The sequence below is a fragment of the Nerophis lumbriciformis genome, linkage group LG03 (genome assembly GCF_033978685.3).
Source record: "Nerophis lumbriciformis linkage group LG03, RoL_Nlum_v2.1, whole genome shotgun sequence".
Classification (NCBI taxonomy): domain Eukaryota; kingdom Metazoa; phylum Chordata; class Actinopteri; order Syngnathiformes; family Syngnathidae; genus Nerophis; species Nerophis lumbriciformis.
The window spans coordinates 71737501-71752339 of NC_084550.2; the positions used below are offsets into that span (position 1 = coordinate 71737501).

Sequence of the window (14839 nt, forward strand, 5' to 3'; positions counted from 1 at the left end):
GTACAGCTTAAGTTGTTCAACAGTCCGGGGGTCTCCCTTCTGCTATTTTAGGCTTCATAATGCACCACACATTTTCAATGGGAGACAGGTCTGGACTACAGGCAGGCCAGTCTAGTACCCGCACTCTTTTACTATGAAGCCACGTTGATGTAACACGTGGCTTGGCATTGTCTTGCTGAAATAAGCAGGGGCGTCCATGGTAACGTTGCTTGGATGGCAACATATGTTGCTCCAAAAGCTGTATGTACCTTTCAGCATTAATGGTGCCTTCACAGATGTGTAAGTTACCCATGTCTTGGGCACTAATACACCCCCATACCATCACACATGCTGGCTTTTACACTTTGCGCCTAGAACAATCCGGATGGTTCTTTTCCTCTTTGGTCCGGAGGACACGACGTCCACGGTTTCCAAAAACAATTTGAAATGTGGACTCGTCAGACCACAGAACACTTTTCCACTTTGTATCAGTCCATCTTAGATGAGCTCGGGCCCAGCAAAGCCGACAGCGTTTTTGGGTGTTGTTGATAAACGGTTTTCGCCTTGCATAGGATAGTTTTAACTTGCACTTATAGATGTAGCGACCAACTGTAGTTACTGACAGTGGGTTTCTGAAGTGTTCCTGAGCCCATGTGGTGATATCCTTTACACACTGATGCCACTTGTTGATGCAGTACAGCCTGAGGGATCGAAGGTCACGGGCTTAGCTGCTTATGTGCAGTGATTTCTTTAGATTCTCTGAACCCTTTGATGATATTACGGAGCGTAGATGGTGAAATCCCTAAATTCCTTGCAATAGCTGCTTGAGAAAGGTTTTTCTTAAACTGTTCAACAATTTGCTCACGCATTTGTTGACAAAGTGGTGACCCTCGCCCCATCCTTGTTTGTGAATGACTGAGCATTTCATGGAATCTACTTTTATACCCAATCATGGCACCCACCTGTTCCCAATTAGCCTGTTCACCTGTGGGATGTTCCAAATAAGTGTTTGATGAGCATTCCTCAACTTTATCAGTATTTATTGCCACCTTTCCCAACTTCTTTGTCACGTGTTGCTGCCATCAAATTCTAAAGTTAATGATTATTTGCAAAAAAAAAAAATGTTTATGAGTTTGAACATCAAATATGTTGTCTTTGTAGCATATTCAACTGAATATGGCTTGAAAAGGATTTGCAAATCATTGTATTCCGTTTATATTTACATCTAACACAGTTTCCCAACTCATATGGAAACGGGGTTTGTAGTAAATATGTATAATTAACATAAAAATAGGAGCAAAAAAGTCAACTTACGCAATGAAAAAGAGTATATTTAAAAAACTATGACAATACATTATGCTGTGCTTAAACACTATTTAGTGTTCTTACCAGCTTGGTAGTTCCTGGCCCCGATGGTCTCAGGAGTCGTTCCACTGAAGTTCTTCAAGATGACAGAGCTCATGGTCATGAAAGGAAAACATTAAAAACAAAGAAAACAAAGTGGGCTTTACCTCGGCCATGTTGCTGATGACAATGGCCATGATGATGCCGTAGATGGCAACGGCTTCACAAAAAATGATGCTGGAAAATAAATTGTAATTATTATTTTTACAAACAGATACAAAAACATACCTGCCAACTTTTGAAATCAGAAAAACCTAGTAGCCAGGGTCCAGGGGCCGCAGGCCCCGGTAGGTCCAGGACAAAGTCCTGGTGGGGGGTTCAGGTTCGCCCCCCGACGCAAAATGATTGATTGCATTCAGACAGGTTAAAATGTTGCTAAAACCATCACTTTTCTATCAGTCACAGTGACTTTTCAAAACAAAAATATTACAGCAAAAATCATATGGGTTGATTGACATGTTTATTCTGTAAGCTAACTTCAATAGTTTGAAATTATTTTGACAGTTAATGCCAGTTATCCTGTCAACCTTTCACAAGACTTCAATTTGTTCATTGAAAGTATAAACACTTTTTACAGTAAACAAATGGTAAAACAGTACTAAACAATTCCATTAAAAAAAAATTGGTGTCATTATTAACTTTCTGTCCAAGCTTGTATAATCTACTGCCTTGTTCAATTGTAAAAAATATTCTGTGCCTAAAATTCACATTTCTATCACAATGATCATACTGTAAAAATGGTAAGCTAACTTCATTAAAATTAATAGTCCTGTCAATAGCATGGAATTACAATTCAAATGTAGTTTTTTTTGTAAGCCTTTCAAAAGAATTCAAAACATGAAAAATTAATGAAAATTAATTGAAGCCATCAGACACTTGAAAAGTGGCACATCACATCTCTAATGTAATCATTTGAACTTTTCAACAGAAATAGCACTGCAAAAATATTAAGGACATACTTCTGTATTTTGGTAGTTATGCTGTCAACATTTAACAAGATTTCTTCAACTTGGACTTGAAAGCATAAATAGTATAAACACTTTTAACAGTATAACAGTACTAAACAATTCCAATAGATAACATTGGTGTCATTACCTTTTTGTGGCTAAAATCCAAATTTAGCAACGGCATTAGACTTGTGTTTTTTTGTCCCAACGTGGTCTTTTACATGGCTAATTCCTCCGTGTCCGATCGAAAAATCTTGTCTGCACAAGGTGCAATTCGCGTAGTTTTCACCCTTTTTGGAACGGATAATTATTCCCGGGTAGGCTTTTGAATATTCTTCACGGAATGACTGCAGTTTTCTTTTCGGTTTAAGACTCGTTTGCGATTTTTCTCCGGCTGATTCCATGATCGTTCGCTCGTTTGGAAACAATGGCAACAGGTGCCTCGTGCTTGGCAGCGGTGCTATAAATAGCCTCGCGCATGGCATTTGGAATGGCTCGATAGGAAGTTACGGGAAGCAGTGTCGATTGTCATTACGCGATTTCGTGAATAAAACTTAAAAAAATTTTTTTTTTTTAAATCAATGAAAAACCGTATTTTTTATCACTGCAACCGTAACCCGGAATAGGTTGATGAAAACCGTACTAATTACGGGAAAACCGGAGTAGTTGGCAGGTATGCAAAAACTTCATGAGCCCACCTGACTAAATTCTTGGTTTTAATTCGGGGAGCCTTGACACCTCCTCCAATGATGCTGGAGCCAGTGATGTAGATTCCCCTTCAGCCACACAAAAATACACAAAGTTTCCATGTTAGACCTTGTAAGATTTTCCAGTTCCACAATCTTAAAAAAAAAAAGGAAATAACAATAAAAATGTCCAGAATGTCTGACTGCTAACCAGGCTGCTCCCACAACAGACAGCGAGATGGCCAAGCCGATGCCCAGATTGGCCCACATGAAGGGTGAGGTTTCTGTGAGGAACCTGTGAAAACACACACAACAGTGATACGTAGATTTAAGTAAACAAGTGCTAGTTAGAGTAATACAGTTCAACAATGATGCACTTTACATTCTGGCCTTCCTACTCATATTTGGTTGATTGCAATTAGTCCAATGGAACTAAATATTGTTTTTCTCAAAATAGCTGCCAAACTGACCGCCATGTTTAATGAGTATTTCTTTATTGAACATTTTGCCTTTTTCTAGATAAAAATTGGGCGTTTTTTTGTTTTTTTAAGCACAAGTGTTTAGTCAATAGTTTGAGTTGGTTTTGGTAACATTCAGCCTTTTTTTTAAACATATGTAAGACAACAATGTCCTCTGTGGTGGACATTAGGACTTACTACTAATAGGGTTGTGCAATATGTATGATATAAATGATTTACATTTGATTTAGCTTTTATTCCATGCTTATACCATTATAATGCATGTTGTTGAAACATTCTAGCGGTGCCCCACGAATTTCACAGTGACAAGCAAAAAAGCCCTCCTCAATGCAATGTAGCGTTGTTGCCAGCAAACCTCGGCTCCCTGGCGGCAAATAAACTACCGTATTTTCCGCACTATTAGCCGCACCTAAAAACCACAAATTTACTCAAAAGCTGACAGTGCGGTTTATAACCCGGTGCGCTTTATATATGGATTAATATTAAGATTCATTTTCATAAAGTTTCGGTCTCGCAACTACGGTAAACAGCCGCCATCTTTTTTCCCCGTAGAAGAGGAAGTGCTTCTTCTTCTACGCAAGCAACCGCCAAGGTAAGCACCCGCCCCCATAGAACAGGAAGCGCTTCTTCTTCTACTGTAAGCAACCACCCGCCCGCGTAGAAGGAGAAGAAGAAGCGCGCGGATATTACGTTTCATTCCCTTTGTGTGTTTACATCTGTAAAGACCACAAAATGGCTCCTACTAAGCGACAGGTTTCCGGTTCATGAAAAGACGCAATCTCTCCATCCGCACACGGACTACTATTTCACAGCAACTGCCTAAAGACTTTCAGAAAAGCTGGCTACTTTCCGTGCATATTGTAAAAACAAGATAGCTGAAAAAAAGATCCGGCCAGAGAACATTATCAACATGGACGAGGTTCCACTGACTTTTGATATTCCTGTGAACCGCACTGTGGATACAACGGGAGCACGTACGGTGAATATTCGCACCACAGGGAATGAGAAGTCATCCTTCACTGTGGTTCTAGCTTGCCATGCTAATGGCCAGAAACTTCCACCCATGGTGATATTCAAAAGGAAGACCTTGCCAAAAGAGACCTTTCCAGCCGGCGTCATCATAAAAGCTAACTCGAAGGGATGGATGGATGAAGAAAAGATGAGCGAGTGGTTAAGGTAAGTTTACGCGAAGAGGCCGGGTGGCTTTTTTCACGCAGCTCCGTCCATGTTGATATACGACTCCATGCGCGCCCACATCACGCTGGTTTTTAATATATTATTAAAGTTTGACTGACCTATCTGACTGTTTTTTTGACATTCCTTTAGCGCAGTTAGATGCGGCTTATAACACGGGGCGGCTTATAGGTAGACAAAGTTTTGAAATATGCCGTTCATTGAAGGCGCGGCTTATAACCCAGGGCGGCTTATGGTGCGGAAAATACGGTATGTTTCTTACAAGTATCATTATTACTGGAGGACGAGGAATAGCTTAAAATGTTACACTAGACCAGGGGTCGGCAACCCGCGGCTCTAGAGCCGCATGCGGCTCTTTAGCGCCGCCCTAGTGGCTTTCGGGAGCTTTTTCAAAAATGTATGAAAAATGGAAAAAGTTGAGGGGAAAAAAATATATTTTTTGTTTTAATATGGTTTCTGTAGGAGGACAAACATGACACAAACCTCCCTAATTGTTATAAAGCACACTGTTTATATTAAACATGCTTCACTGATTCGAGTATTTGGCAAGCGCCGTTTTGTCCTACTAATTTTGGCAGTCCTTGAACTCACCGTAGTTTGTTTACATGTATAACTTTCTAGGACGTGTTTTATGCCACTTCTTTTTCTGTCTCATGTTGTCCACCAAACTTTTAACGTTGTGCATGAATCCACAAAGGTGAGTATTGTTGATGTTATTGACTTGTGTGGAGTGCTAATCAGACATATTTGGTCAGTGCATGACTGCAAGCTAATCGATGCTAACATGCTATTTAGGCTAGCTATATGTACATATTGCATCATTATGCCTCATTTGTAGCTATATTTGAGCTCATTTAGTTTCCTTTAAGTCATATTAATTCAATTTATATCTCATGACACACTATCTGTATGTAATATAGCTTTTAATTTTTTGCGGCTCCAGACAGATTTGTTTTTGTATTTTTGGTCCAATAAGTCTCTTTCAACATTTTGGGTTGCCGACCCCTGCACTAGACACTGTAGGAGGATATGCTATCAGCTAAGCTACACCTCTTGATTGGTGGGCATATCAATAGAACTATCGACCGTAACAATACAAGTTTAGTAAGCACATGGTCGATACTACAATGGTTAGATCAATTATTTTGTATCATCAAAACTTTGTCATTTTTGTATATGCTAACAAACTTAGGAAATAAGTCCCTGGACACAGGAGGGCTTTAAGGGCAAAAACCAAAAGATTTCATTTAGGACCAATAGTAGGAAATAATGTAAATATGTAATTGATACTGTTACATCGCAATCCTGTGTTTTTGCCTGATTATATTTGCGCTCACAAATTTAATCATTCAATGATCTGGAACATTTTAAGTATGACCAATACTGCCCCTGTAACTACTTGGTATTGGCTTGATAGCCAACTTTGTAGTATCGACCAAAACTACCGTATTTTTCAGACTATAAGTCGTAGTTTTTTTCATAGTTTAGCCGGGGGTGCGACTTATACTCAGGAGCGACTTATGTGTGAAATGATGAACACATTAGCGTAAAATATCAAATAATATTATTGATCTCATTGACGTAAGAGACTAGACGTATAAGATTTCATGGGATTTAGCGATTAGGAGTGAGAGATTGTTTGGTAAACGTATAGCATGTTCTATATGTTATAGTTATTTGAATGACTCTTACCATAATATGTTACGTTAACATACCAGTTGCTTATTTATGCCTCATATAACGTACACTTATTCAGCCTGTTGTTCACTATTCTTTATTTACTTTAAATTGCCTTTCAAATGTCTATTCTTGGTGTTGGCTTTTGTCAAATACATTTCCCCAAAAAATGCGACTTATACTCCAGTGTAGGGATGTCTTGATCAGATATTTGGATCGGATGGGCTGCCGATATTTGCCAAAAATTGCGTATCGGCAAGACATGGGAAAATGCCGATCCAGATCCAGTTAAGATCCGTGTTTTCCAACGCACCTATTTAAATAATACATTCCACTTTTCTGCTGCTCCGTAATTTCCGTTCCGCATTTTCCAGCACACCTTCAACACATCCACAATTCTCACGCAGTTGCTTTTAGCTGCTGGCATTACACGACAGGCTCTTCTCACTCTTTTCTGTGTCTCCCTCTCACAGACAGCAAGCGCACCTTCTTACACACGTCACATACTGTCACGTCATACGTCACATACTGTCACGTCATACGTCACATACGTATACGTCCTCTCCCAGCAGAGAGTGAGGTAGCGGCATGGCTAACGTTAGCTGTGATGCTAGCGCAGCCGCTAAGGTGCGCGCCTGCTCAAGCGTCCTCTGCGCACGGCAAATCTATGCCACGCACTAAATCAAATAAAAAAATAAGCGCATAATAATTTTTGACACACGGACACGACAGAGAAAACAGTTTTCGTCATCATTGTTCAAATATTGTAACGTCTGTCGAGACGCTTATCTCCATTCGGTGCCACACGTCCACACCATCAAAATGCAGAGGCCAACATTTCCACATCAACACCGTATGAAAAAATTGGTGATTTTTTTAGTTGTGATTTCCTTCTCTGCATGAAAGTTCAAAAGTAGCATATATTAATGCAGTATGAAGAAGAATGTTTTAATGTAGACATGCAAGCCTTGAAAGAACATTTTGAAAATCAAGACTACATTTCCTGCAAATGGGTGCATTTCTACCCTATATCTTAACTTTAGATTTATTCTCATATCAAACTCTTTTGGCTGTCTTTTTGACACTTACATCAGGCACCCCCCTCCACACCCTGGATTATAAATAATGTAAATAATTCAATGTGACTATCTTGTGTGATGACTGTATTATGATGATAGTATATATCTGATAGTATATATCTGTATCATGAATCAATTTAAGTGGACCCCGACTTAAACAAGTTGAAAACCTTATTCGGCTGTTACCATTTAGTGGTCAATTGTAGGGAATATGTACTTCACTATGCAACCTACTAATAAAAGTCTCAATCAATCAATCAAAACACATAGAATCATCATACTGCTGTGATTATATGCATCAAGTGTTCATTCAAGGCTAAGGCAAAATATCAAGATATATATCGTGTATCGCAATATGGCCTTAAAATATCGCAATATTAAAAAAAGGCCATATCGCCCAGCCCTAGTTCAATGATGCCATTTCTGTTTGTCATGTATAATTTTGTCTATTTTGTGTTTATCCTTGAATAAACAGGTCAGTTTCTTGTTACCAACCATTGTGTATGATTCAAACTCCCCTAATTCAGCTGGCTAGTTGTTATCAAGAGTACTAAAACCCTTTTCAACATGATTCTGACAACTAAGTAGGCTAAATAACTTTAATACATGCTCGGATAGGCCAGTATCGGTATCGGATCGGTATCGGATCGGAAATGCAAAAACAATATCGGTATCGGATCGGAAGTGCAAAAACCTGGATCGGGACATCCCTACTCCAGTGCGACTTATATATGTTTTTTTCCTAATTTATTGTGCATTTTCGGCCGGTGCGACTTATACTCCGTAAATAACGGTACAACTGTAAACCATAATAGTACACACTGTTTCATTGACTTGGGTACTCACCATGCCACATCAAAGCGGAATCCTAGATCGAATATAGTGTAGCATAAACCTGCAAGAAGGAGTGTTTTTCATTAGTATATGACAACATGGATGGATGATGTACATTGACTGTGTTAAAAGGTGACATTCATGTGTTACTGTAACGCTAATATGTCCTACTTCAGCTTAGTAGCTCACTCTTGTCACGAGAACCGCTGCACTTCCCCTTTTGGAACACTTCTTACAATCGCAGAACTAGTTTTCTCATCTTTTATTACATTGTCTGCCCAAAAATGGTGAGATATTGTGATATGTCACCTCCATGCATGTTCTTTCTGCAACATTAGCAACAAGCTAACCACAGTAGCTGCACTCATTGAAAACATATGGCATTAAAAATAATGAAATGTTTTTGTAAGATGTAATTAAAGTGATGTTTGATACGTAACCGTGCTGTAAATGTTGACTATTACAAAGTGCCGCAGTGCAGTCATTGATTAAAGCTTTCTGCTGTTTAGTTTGATGCCAGGTTGGCACACCTCATTCCTGGATGGATTTACATTTCTAATCCATTTATTCACCATGACACGTCGCTTAAATGTATTTAATGTGCGGGTAAAGAGGATCTTACCGACGACCAGGATGGTGGTCCAGAAGGCCAAAGTCAGGCCGGTGTAAAGAATGGCGTGTCCGTTCATCATCCACTCCAGCAGCATCGATTCGGCGCAGTGCGAGCAGACAAGCGAACGAGCCCTGTCTCACTTGTGGAAATAAGAGGCCAGAGAAGATATAAAAGGTGTTCTAATGGCCGAAGGAGAGCTATCTAGCGGAGGAGCGTCGAAAGGAGAAGCTAGCAGGCTAATAATGTCAGCTGATCCCGCCTGACGGTCACGTGACCAGGAAGCTGCCTTCCATTTACTTTCCCCTCCTCCTCCTTGTTTTCCAAATACTATTTACTGTTTATTTTCTGTTTATTGTTCATCGCTCTTTAGTAACACCCGTGTTTAATACGAAGGGAGAAATGTGTGTTTTTAAAAGCAATATAAAAGCGCTCAAAATGGCCGCAGAAGGCGCGCTCTTGCAGTGCTGGTAAAGAGACACTAGATGTCGCTGTGGCGCTGCTGTGTGGCAGGTGCTAGTCCTAAATGTCCCAATACTTTTGTTCAGTGGTATTCCTAAGTGTCCCCAGGCCCGGCCCTAACCAATCTGGCGCCCTAGGCAAGATTTTAGGTGGCGCCCCTCCACATCGGCAGTGAAGTGTATATACTCACAAGAAACCGAATAGCTTTGTCTTTGACCTTTTTTTTACTTAAAGAAAGCAAATTAACAATCAGAATAGTTAACAAGATTAAAAAAAACTATGAATAAATAAATGAATGCAAAAAATAAAAAATGAATGTATGAAATACAATATTTTTTACATACATATTGCTTAATTAACATTAATGATGTGCACTTTAACAACTAGGCTTACAACTATACCTAATATATAAAGGGGTGGAAAAGTGACTATTACCTGCAGGGCAAACATTAGCTAACCAGAAGGCAATAACAATGTAAACAAAAAACACCTGCTTAAAAGATCTAATACAAATGTCCCTGAGGAATGTAAGGTGGGAGTACTGTAGTTACCTAACGTTACATTATTATTTTCCATAACAATTTAGCCCCCTCCACAATATTAACCCGACGTTAAAACAGAACTAGCTATTTATTGATTAGCAATTGCCGAATCATGTAACATTAGCTTAATGCTAAAAAGCCAGGTTACTATCACATTCTGTAACAGACAAATAATTTCATGTAGGCTAACGTTACCTACCTGCTACCTCTGTCTTTTCTCGTTTCTCCTCCTCTTCTTTTCTCTTTTTTCTTCCCTGGGCACCTGACAGTTTTGGCCGTTTTGACATCTTGTGTTGATTTTTTGATGTGGTGACGTCCAAAAAGAGTCATGATACGGGAAGGGAGGGGGCGCACCGTGCGGGGGGGCGTAATGTTGTAACAAATAATATTTCTATTATATAGGCTTTACTTTGCATTTTAATTAACGAGGGATTATTTTTGTATTTAGAAATAATAGTACCAACTTTTATTTTTTTTCTCCAACATTTGTGGCACTGGCGTGGCGCCCCCTGATGGACGGCGCCCTTAGCATTTGCCTATACGGCCTATGCCACGGGCCGGCCCTGAGTGTCCCAATACGTTTGTCCAGTGTAAGTGTCCCAATACTTTTGTCCAGTGGTAGTCATAAGTGTTCCAATACTTTTGTCAAGTTGTAGTCCCAAGTGTCCCAATACTTTTGTCCAGTGTAAGTGTCCCAATACTTTTGTCCAGTGTTAGTCCCAAGTGTCCCAATACTTTTGTCCAGTGGTAGTCCTAAATGTCCCAATACTTTTGTCAAATTAAAGTCCTAAGTGTCCCAATATATTTGTCCAGTTTTCGTCCTAAGTGTCCCAATACTTTTGTCTACGTTTAGTCCGAAGTGTCCCAATACTTTTGTTCAGTGGTAATCCTAAATGTCCCAATACTTTTGTCAAATTAAAGTCCCAAGTGTCCCAATACTTTTGTCAAGTGTAAGTGTCCCAATACTTTTGTCCAGTGGTAGTCATAAGTGTCCCAATACTTTTGTCTACTTTTAGTCCGAATTGTCCCAATACTTTTGTCTAGTGTACCTACCTTGTCTGCATTGTGTGGGCACGCTGGTGCTTCCTGCTTTTAAGCAGCCATCTTGAAAAAACAGCAGCGCAGCAGCATCAGCGCAGCGGGTCTTTGAAGGGTCATAAAATCAAAACCGGAGCCGGTATCAAAACTCTTTCGATAACTAACACAGGAAAGAGATTGAACCCTTCTGATTGATTGATTAAGACTTTTAGGAGTTAGGGTTTGGTTGATATCATCACTTCAGTCATCAACAATTGCATCTTCAGAGAAATGGACATTGAAACAGTGTAGGATTGACTTGGTAGGATATGTACAGCAAGAGAGAGAGATCAGAAAGTATAAGAAAAAGTGTCTACATTTGATTATTTACATTTGATTATTTACAATCCAAAGAGGTATGATGAGGAAGGGAGGGTGTTAGTTTAGGGTTGAAGTTGGATGGAGGTGATCTTTTAGTGCAGTTTTGAAGGAGGATAGAGATGCCCTTTCTTTTACACCTGTTGGGAGTGCATTCCACTCTCTCCTTTGAGTCACACATTAAGAGTGTTACTAAAACGGCCTTCTTTCATCTTCGTAATATCGCTAAAATTCGTTCCATTTTGTCCACTACTACACAGTCTAGCTCCATCCTATCTTGTCGATTGCATTGTATCATATGTCCCGGCAAGAAATCTGCGTTCAAAGAACTCCGGCTTATTAGTGATTCCCAGAGCCCCAAAAAAGTCTGCGGGCTATAGAGCGTTTTCTATTGGGGCTCCAGTACTATGGAATGCCCTCCCGGTAACAGTTAGAGATGCTACCTCAGTAGAAACATTTAAGTTCCATCTCAAAACTCATTTGTATACTCTAGCCTTTGAATAGCCCCCCTTTTTTAGACCAGTTGATCTGCCGTTTCTTTTCTTTTCTCCTCTGCTCCCCCCTACCCCTTGTGGAAGGGGAGACACACAGGTCCGGTGGCCATGGATGAAGTGCTGGCTGTCCGGGGTCGGGACCCGGGGTGGACCGCTCGCCTGTATATCGGTTGGGAACATCTCTGCGCTGCTGACCCGTCTCCGCTCGGGATGGTTTCCTGCTGACCTCACTATGGACTGGACTCTCACTATTATGTTAGATCCACTATGGACTGGACTCTCACTATTATGTTAGATCCATTATGGACTGGACTCTCACTATTATGTTAGATCCACTATGGACTGGACTCTCACTATTATGCTGGATCCACTATGGACTGTACTCTCACAATATTATGTTAGACCCACTCGACATCCATTGCATTCGGTCTCCCTAGAGGGGGGGGGTTACCCACATATGCGGTCCTCTCCAAGGTTTCTCATAGTCATTCACATCGACGTCCCACTGGGGTGAGTTTTTCCTTGCCCTTATGTGGGCTCTGTACCGAGGATGTCGTTGTGGCTTGTGCAGCCCTTTGAGACACTTGTGATTTAGGGCTATATAAATAAACATTGATTGATTGATTGATTGATTCCATATTGATGTGGCATAGAAGGAGAATGAGTTAAGACCTTTGTTAGATCGGAATCTGGGTTTAGACTTAGACTTGGACTTCCTTTTTATTGCCATTCAAATTTGAACTTTACAGTACAGATAAGAACAAAATTTAATTTCATTAGCTCATGGTAGTGCAAGATAAAAAAAAAGCAATAAGGTGCATAGATAAATAAATTAAAAAGGTTACTGTACAGATAAATATATTGCACTTTTTCACATGCGTCCACGTTTATGGATGTACATATGTTATACTGTCTTTTTTATTCCAGCGAGTTAATCCATTTTGCGGGGAGTTGAGGGGATTTTTATGTTTTCTTTTAATGTTTAATGTGGTTAGTAGAGCTCCCCCTGGTGTTGTGGTTACGGCGGTCATTTACGTTAAGGAAGTAGTTTGACATGTACTTCGGTATCAGGGAGGTGTAGCGGATTTTATAGACCAGGCTCAGTGCAAGTTGTTTGACTCTGTTCTCCACCCTGAGCCAGCCCACTTTGGAGAAGTGGGTAGGAGTGAGGTGTGATCTGGGGTGGAGGTCTAGAAGTAATCTGACTAGCTTGTTCTGGGATGTTTGGAGTCTAGATTTGAGGGTTTTGGAGGTGCTAGGGTACCAGGAGGTGCATGCGTAATGGAAAAAGGGTTGAACGAGAGTTCCCGCTTGAATCTTCATGGTGCTTTTGTTGACCAGAGAGGAGATTCTATAGAGAAATCTCGTTCGTTGGTTGACCTTTTTGATGACCTTGGTTGCCATTTTATCACAGGAAAGATTAGCCTCTAGAATGGAACCTAGGTAGGTGACCTCATCTTTCCTGCTGATAACAATGTCACCCACTTTTATAGTGAAGTCATTGACTTTCTTAAGGTTGATGTGGGACCCAAACAGGATGGATTCTGTTTTACCCTAGTGTATGGATAGCTTGTTGTCAGCGAGCCAGGTGCAAGTTCTACAGAGTTCCGCACTGAGGATTTTCTCAAGACAAAGCATTCATAATGCTGTTAAGGAACTCAAAATAACATATTTCCACACCTATTTTTTATCTATGTATTCATACAATAATAATTAATCGCAGGGCAGTGGAGGTGCAGTTTGATCGGTCTTTAAAGCCCTCCACAGCACAGAGTCAGCGCTTCTAAAAGTTTTTAACGATATCCTCCTGTCCACTGATTCTGGTAAATATGTTGTCCTGGTGCTTTTAGATCTGTCTGCTGCGTTCGACACCGTCGACCACGCCACCTTAATCACTCGTCTTGAGAACTGTGTGGGCATTAAGGGCGCCGCCCTCAACTGGTTCCGGTCGTACCTAACCGACAGGAGTTTTTGTGTAAAAGTAGACAGTTTTATGTCGTCCACAGCTCCTTTACCACATGGGGTCCCCCAGGGCTCAATCCTTGCCCCAATTTTATTTGCGCTTTACCTTCTCCCCCTTGGTTCTATTTTTAGGAAGTACAGTATTGAATTTCATTTTTATGCCGATGATTGCCAGATTTATTTTCCCATGGCACAAAATAACACGGTTCAACGTCTTATTGACTGCCTGCACGACATCAAAGTCTGGCTTTCAGCTAACTTCCTGAGCCTAAATGAAGACAAAACAGAAGTTATGTTGTTCGGTCCAAGTCGCTCTCCCTCCCCCAACGTTGACCTCGGCACTCTGACCCCGTATCTCAGCGACTCTGTCACAAACCTGGGGGTAAAGTTTGACTCAGATTTTAAATTCGAAAAACAAATCAGCAGCGTCATTCAAAAAAGCTTTTATCAATTACGCCAAATAGCGAAAGTGAAACCGCTTCTATCAAGACATGATCTTGAGAAATTAATCCACGCTTTTATCTCGACTCGTCTTGATTACTGTAATGCCCTGTATGTTGGCATTAGCCAGGCCTCCCTCGCCCGCCTGCAGCTCGTGCAGAACTCTGCTGCTCGTCTGCTAACACAGACCCGCAGACGTGAGCACATCACCCCTATTTTAGCGTCCCTTCACTGGCTCCCTGTGCGTTACCGAATACATTTTAAACTCCTTTTATTTGTTTTTAAATGTCTAAACAACCTGGCGCCAACCTATCTCTCCGACCTCCTTCAGCCTTACTGCCCCACCCGATCCTTAAGATCAGCCGATCAGCTGCTGTTGACGGTCCCTGACACAAGGCTGAAGCTTAGAGGTGACAGAGCTTTCGCCGTTGCTGCTCCCAAGCTCTGGAACGACCTACCCCTGAGTGTTAGACAAGCCTCCTCTCTTCCTGTTTTTAAATCTCTCTTAAAAACATACTTTTATTCCATGGCTTTTAACACTGAGTGATATCCATCCTGCAATGGCGCCCCATAATACACCTGCTGTGATCCTGTTTTTATGTTTTTATGTTTTTATTAATTCTATTTTAATTATTTATTTTTTATCGTGTTCTG

The 14839-nt window shown here is 40.6% G+C and overlaps 1 protein-coding gene across 1 annotated transcript in view; it reads right to left on the minus strand.

Annotated features, from left to right (window-relative positions):
• The window catches only part of atp6v0b (ATPase H+ transporting V0 subunit b), a 16044-nt gene extending 6877 nt beyond the window's left edge, over positions 1 to 9167 (minus strand). Inside the window, exons 1-6 of the mRNA XM_061942882.2 lie at positions 8902 to 9167; positions 8292 to 8340; positions 3228 to 3311; positions 3029 to 3106; positions 1491 to 1560; positions 1369 to 1420 (exon numbers count right to left, since the gene is read on the minus strand). Coding sequence (XP_061798866.1) covers positions 1369 to 1420; positions 1491 to 1560; positions 3029 to 3106; positions 3228 to 3311; positions 8292 to 8340; positions 8902 to 8986 — 418 coding nt within the window. The 5' untranslated portion in view covers positions 8987 to 9167. The remainder of the gene's footprint in view (positions 1 to 1368; positions 1421 to 1490; positions 1561 to 3028; positions 3107 to 3227; positions 3312 to 8291; positions 8341 to 8901) is intronic.
• Between the last annotated feature and the right edge of the window lie 5672 nt (positions 9168 to 14839).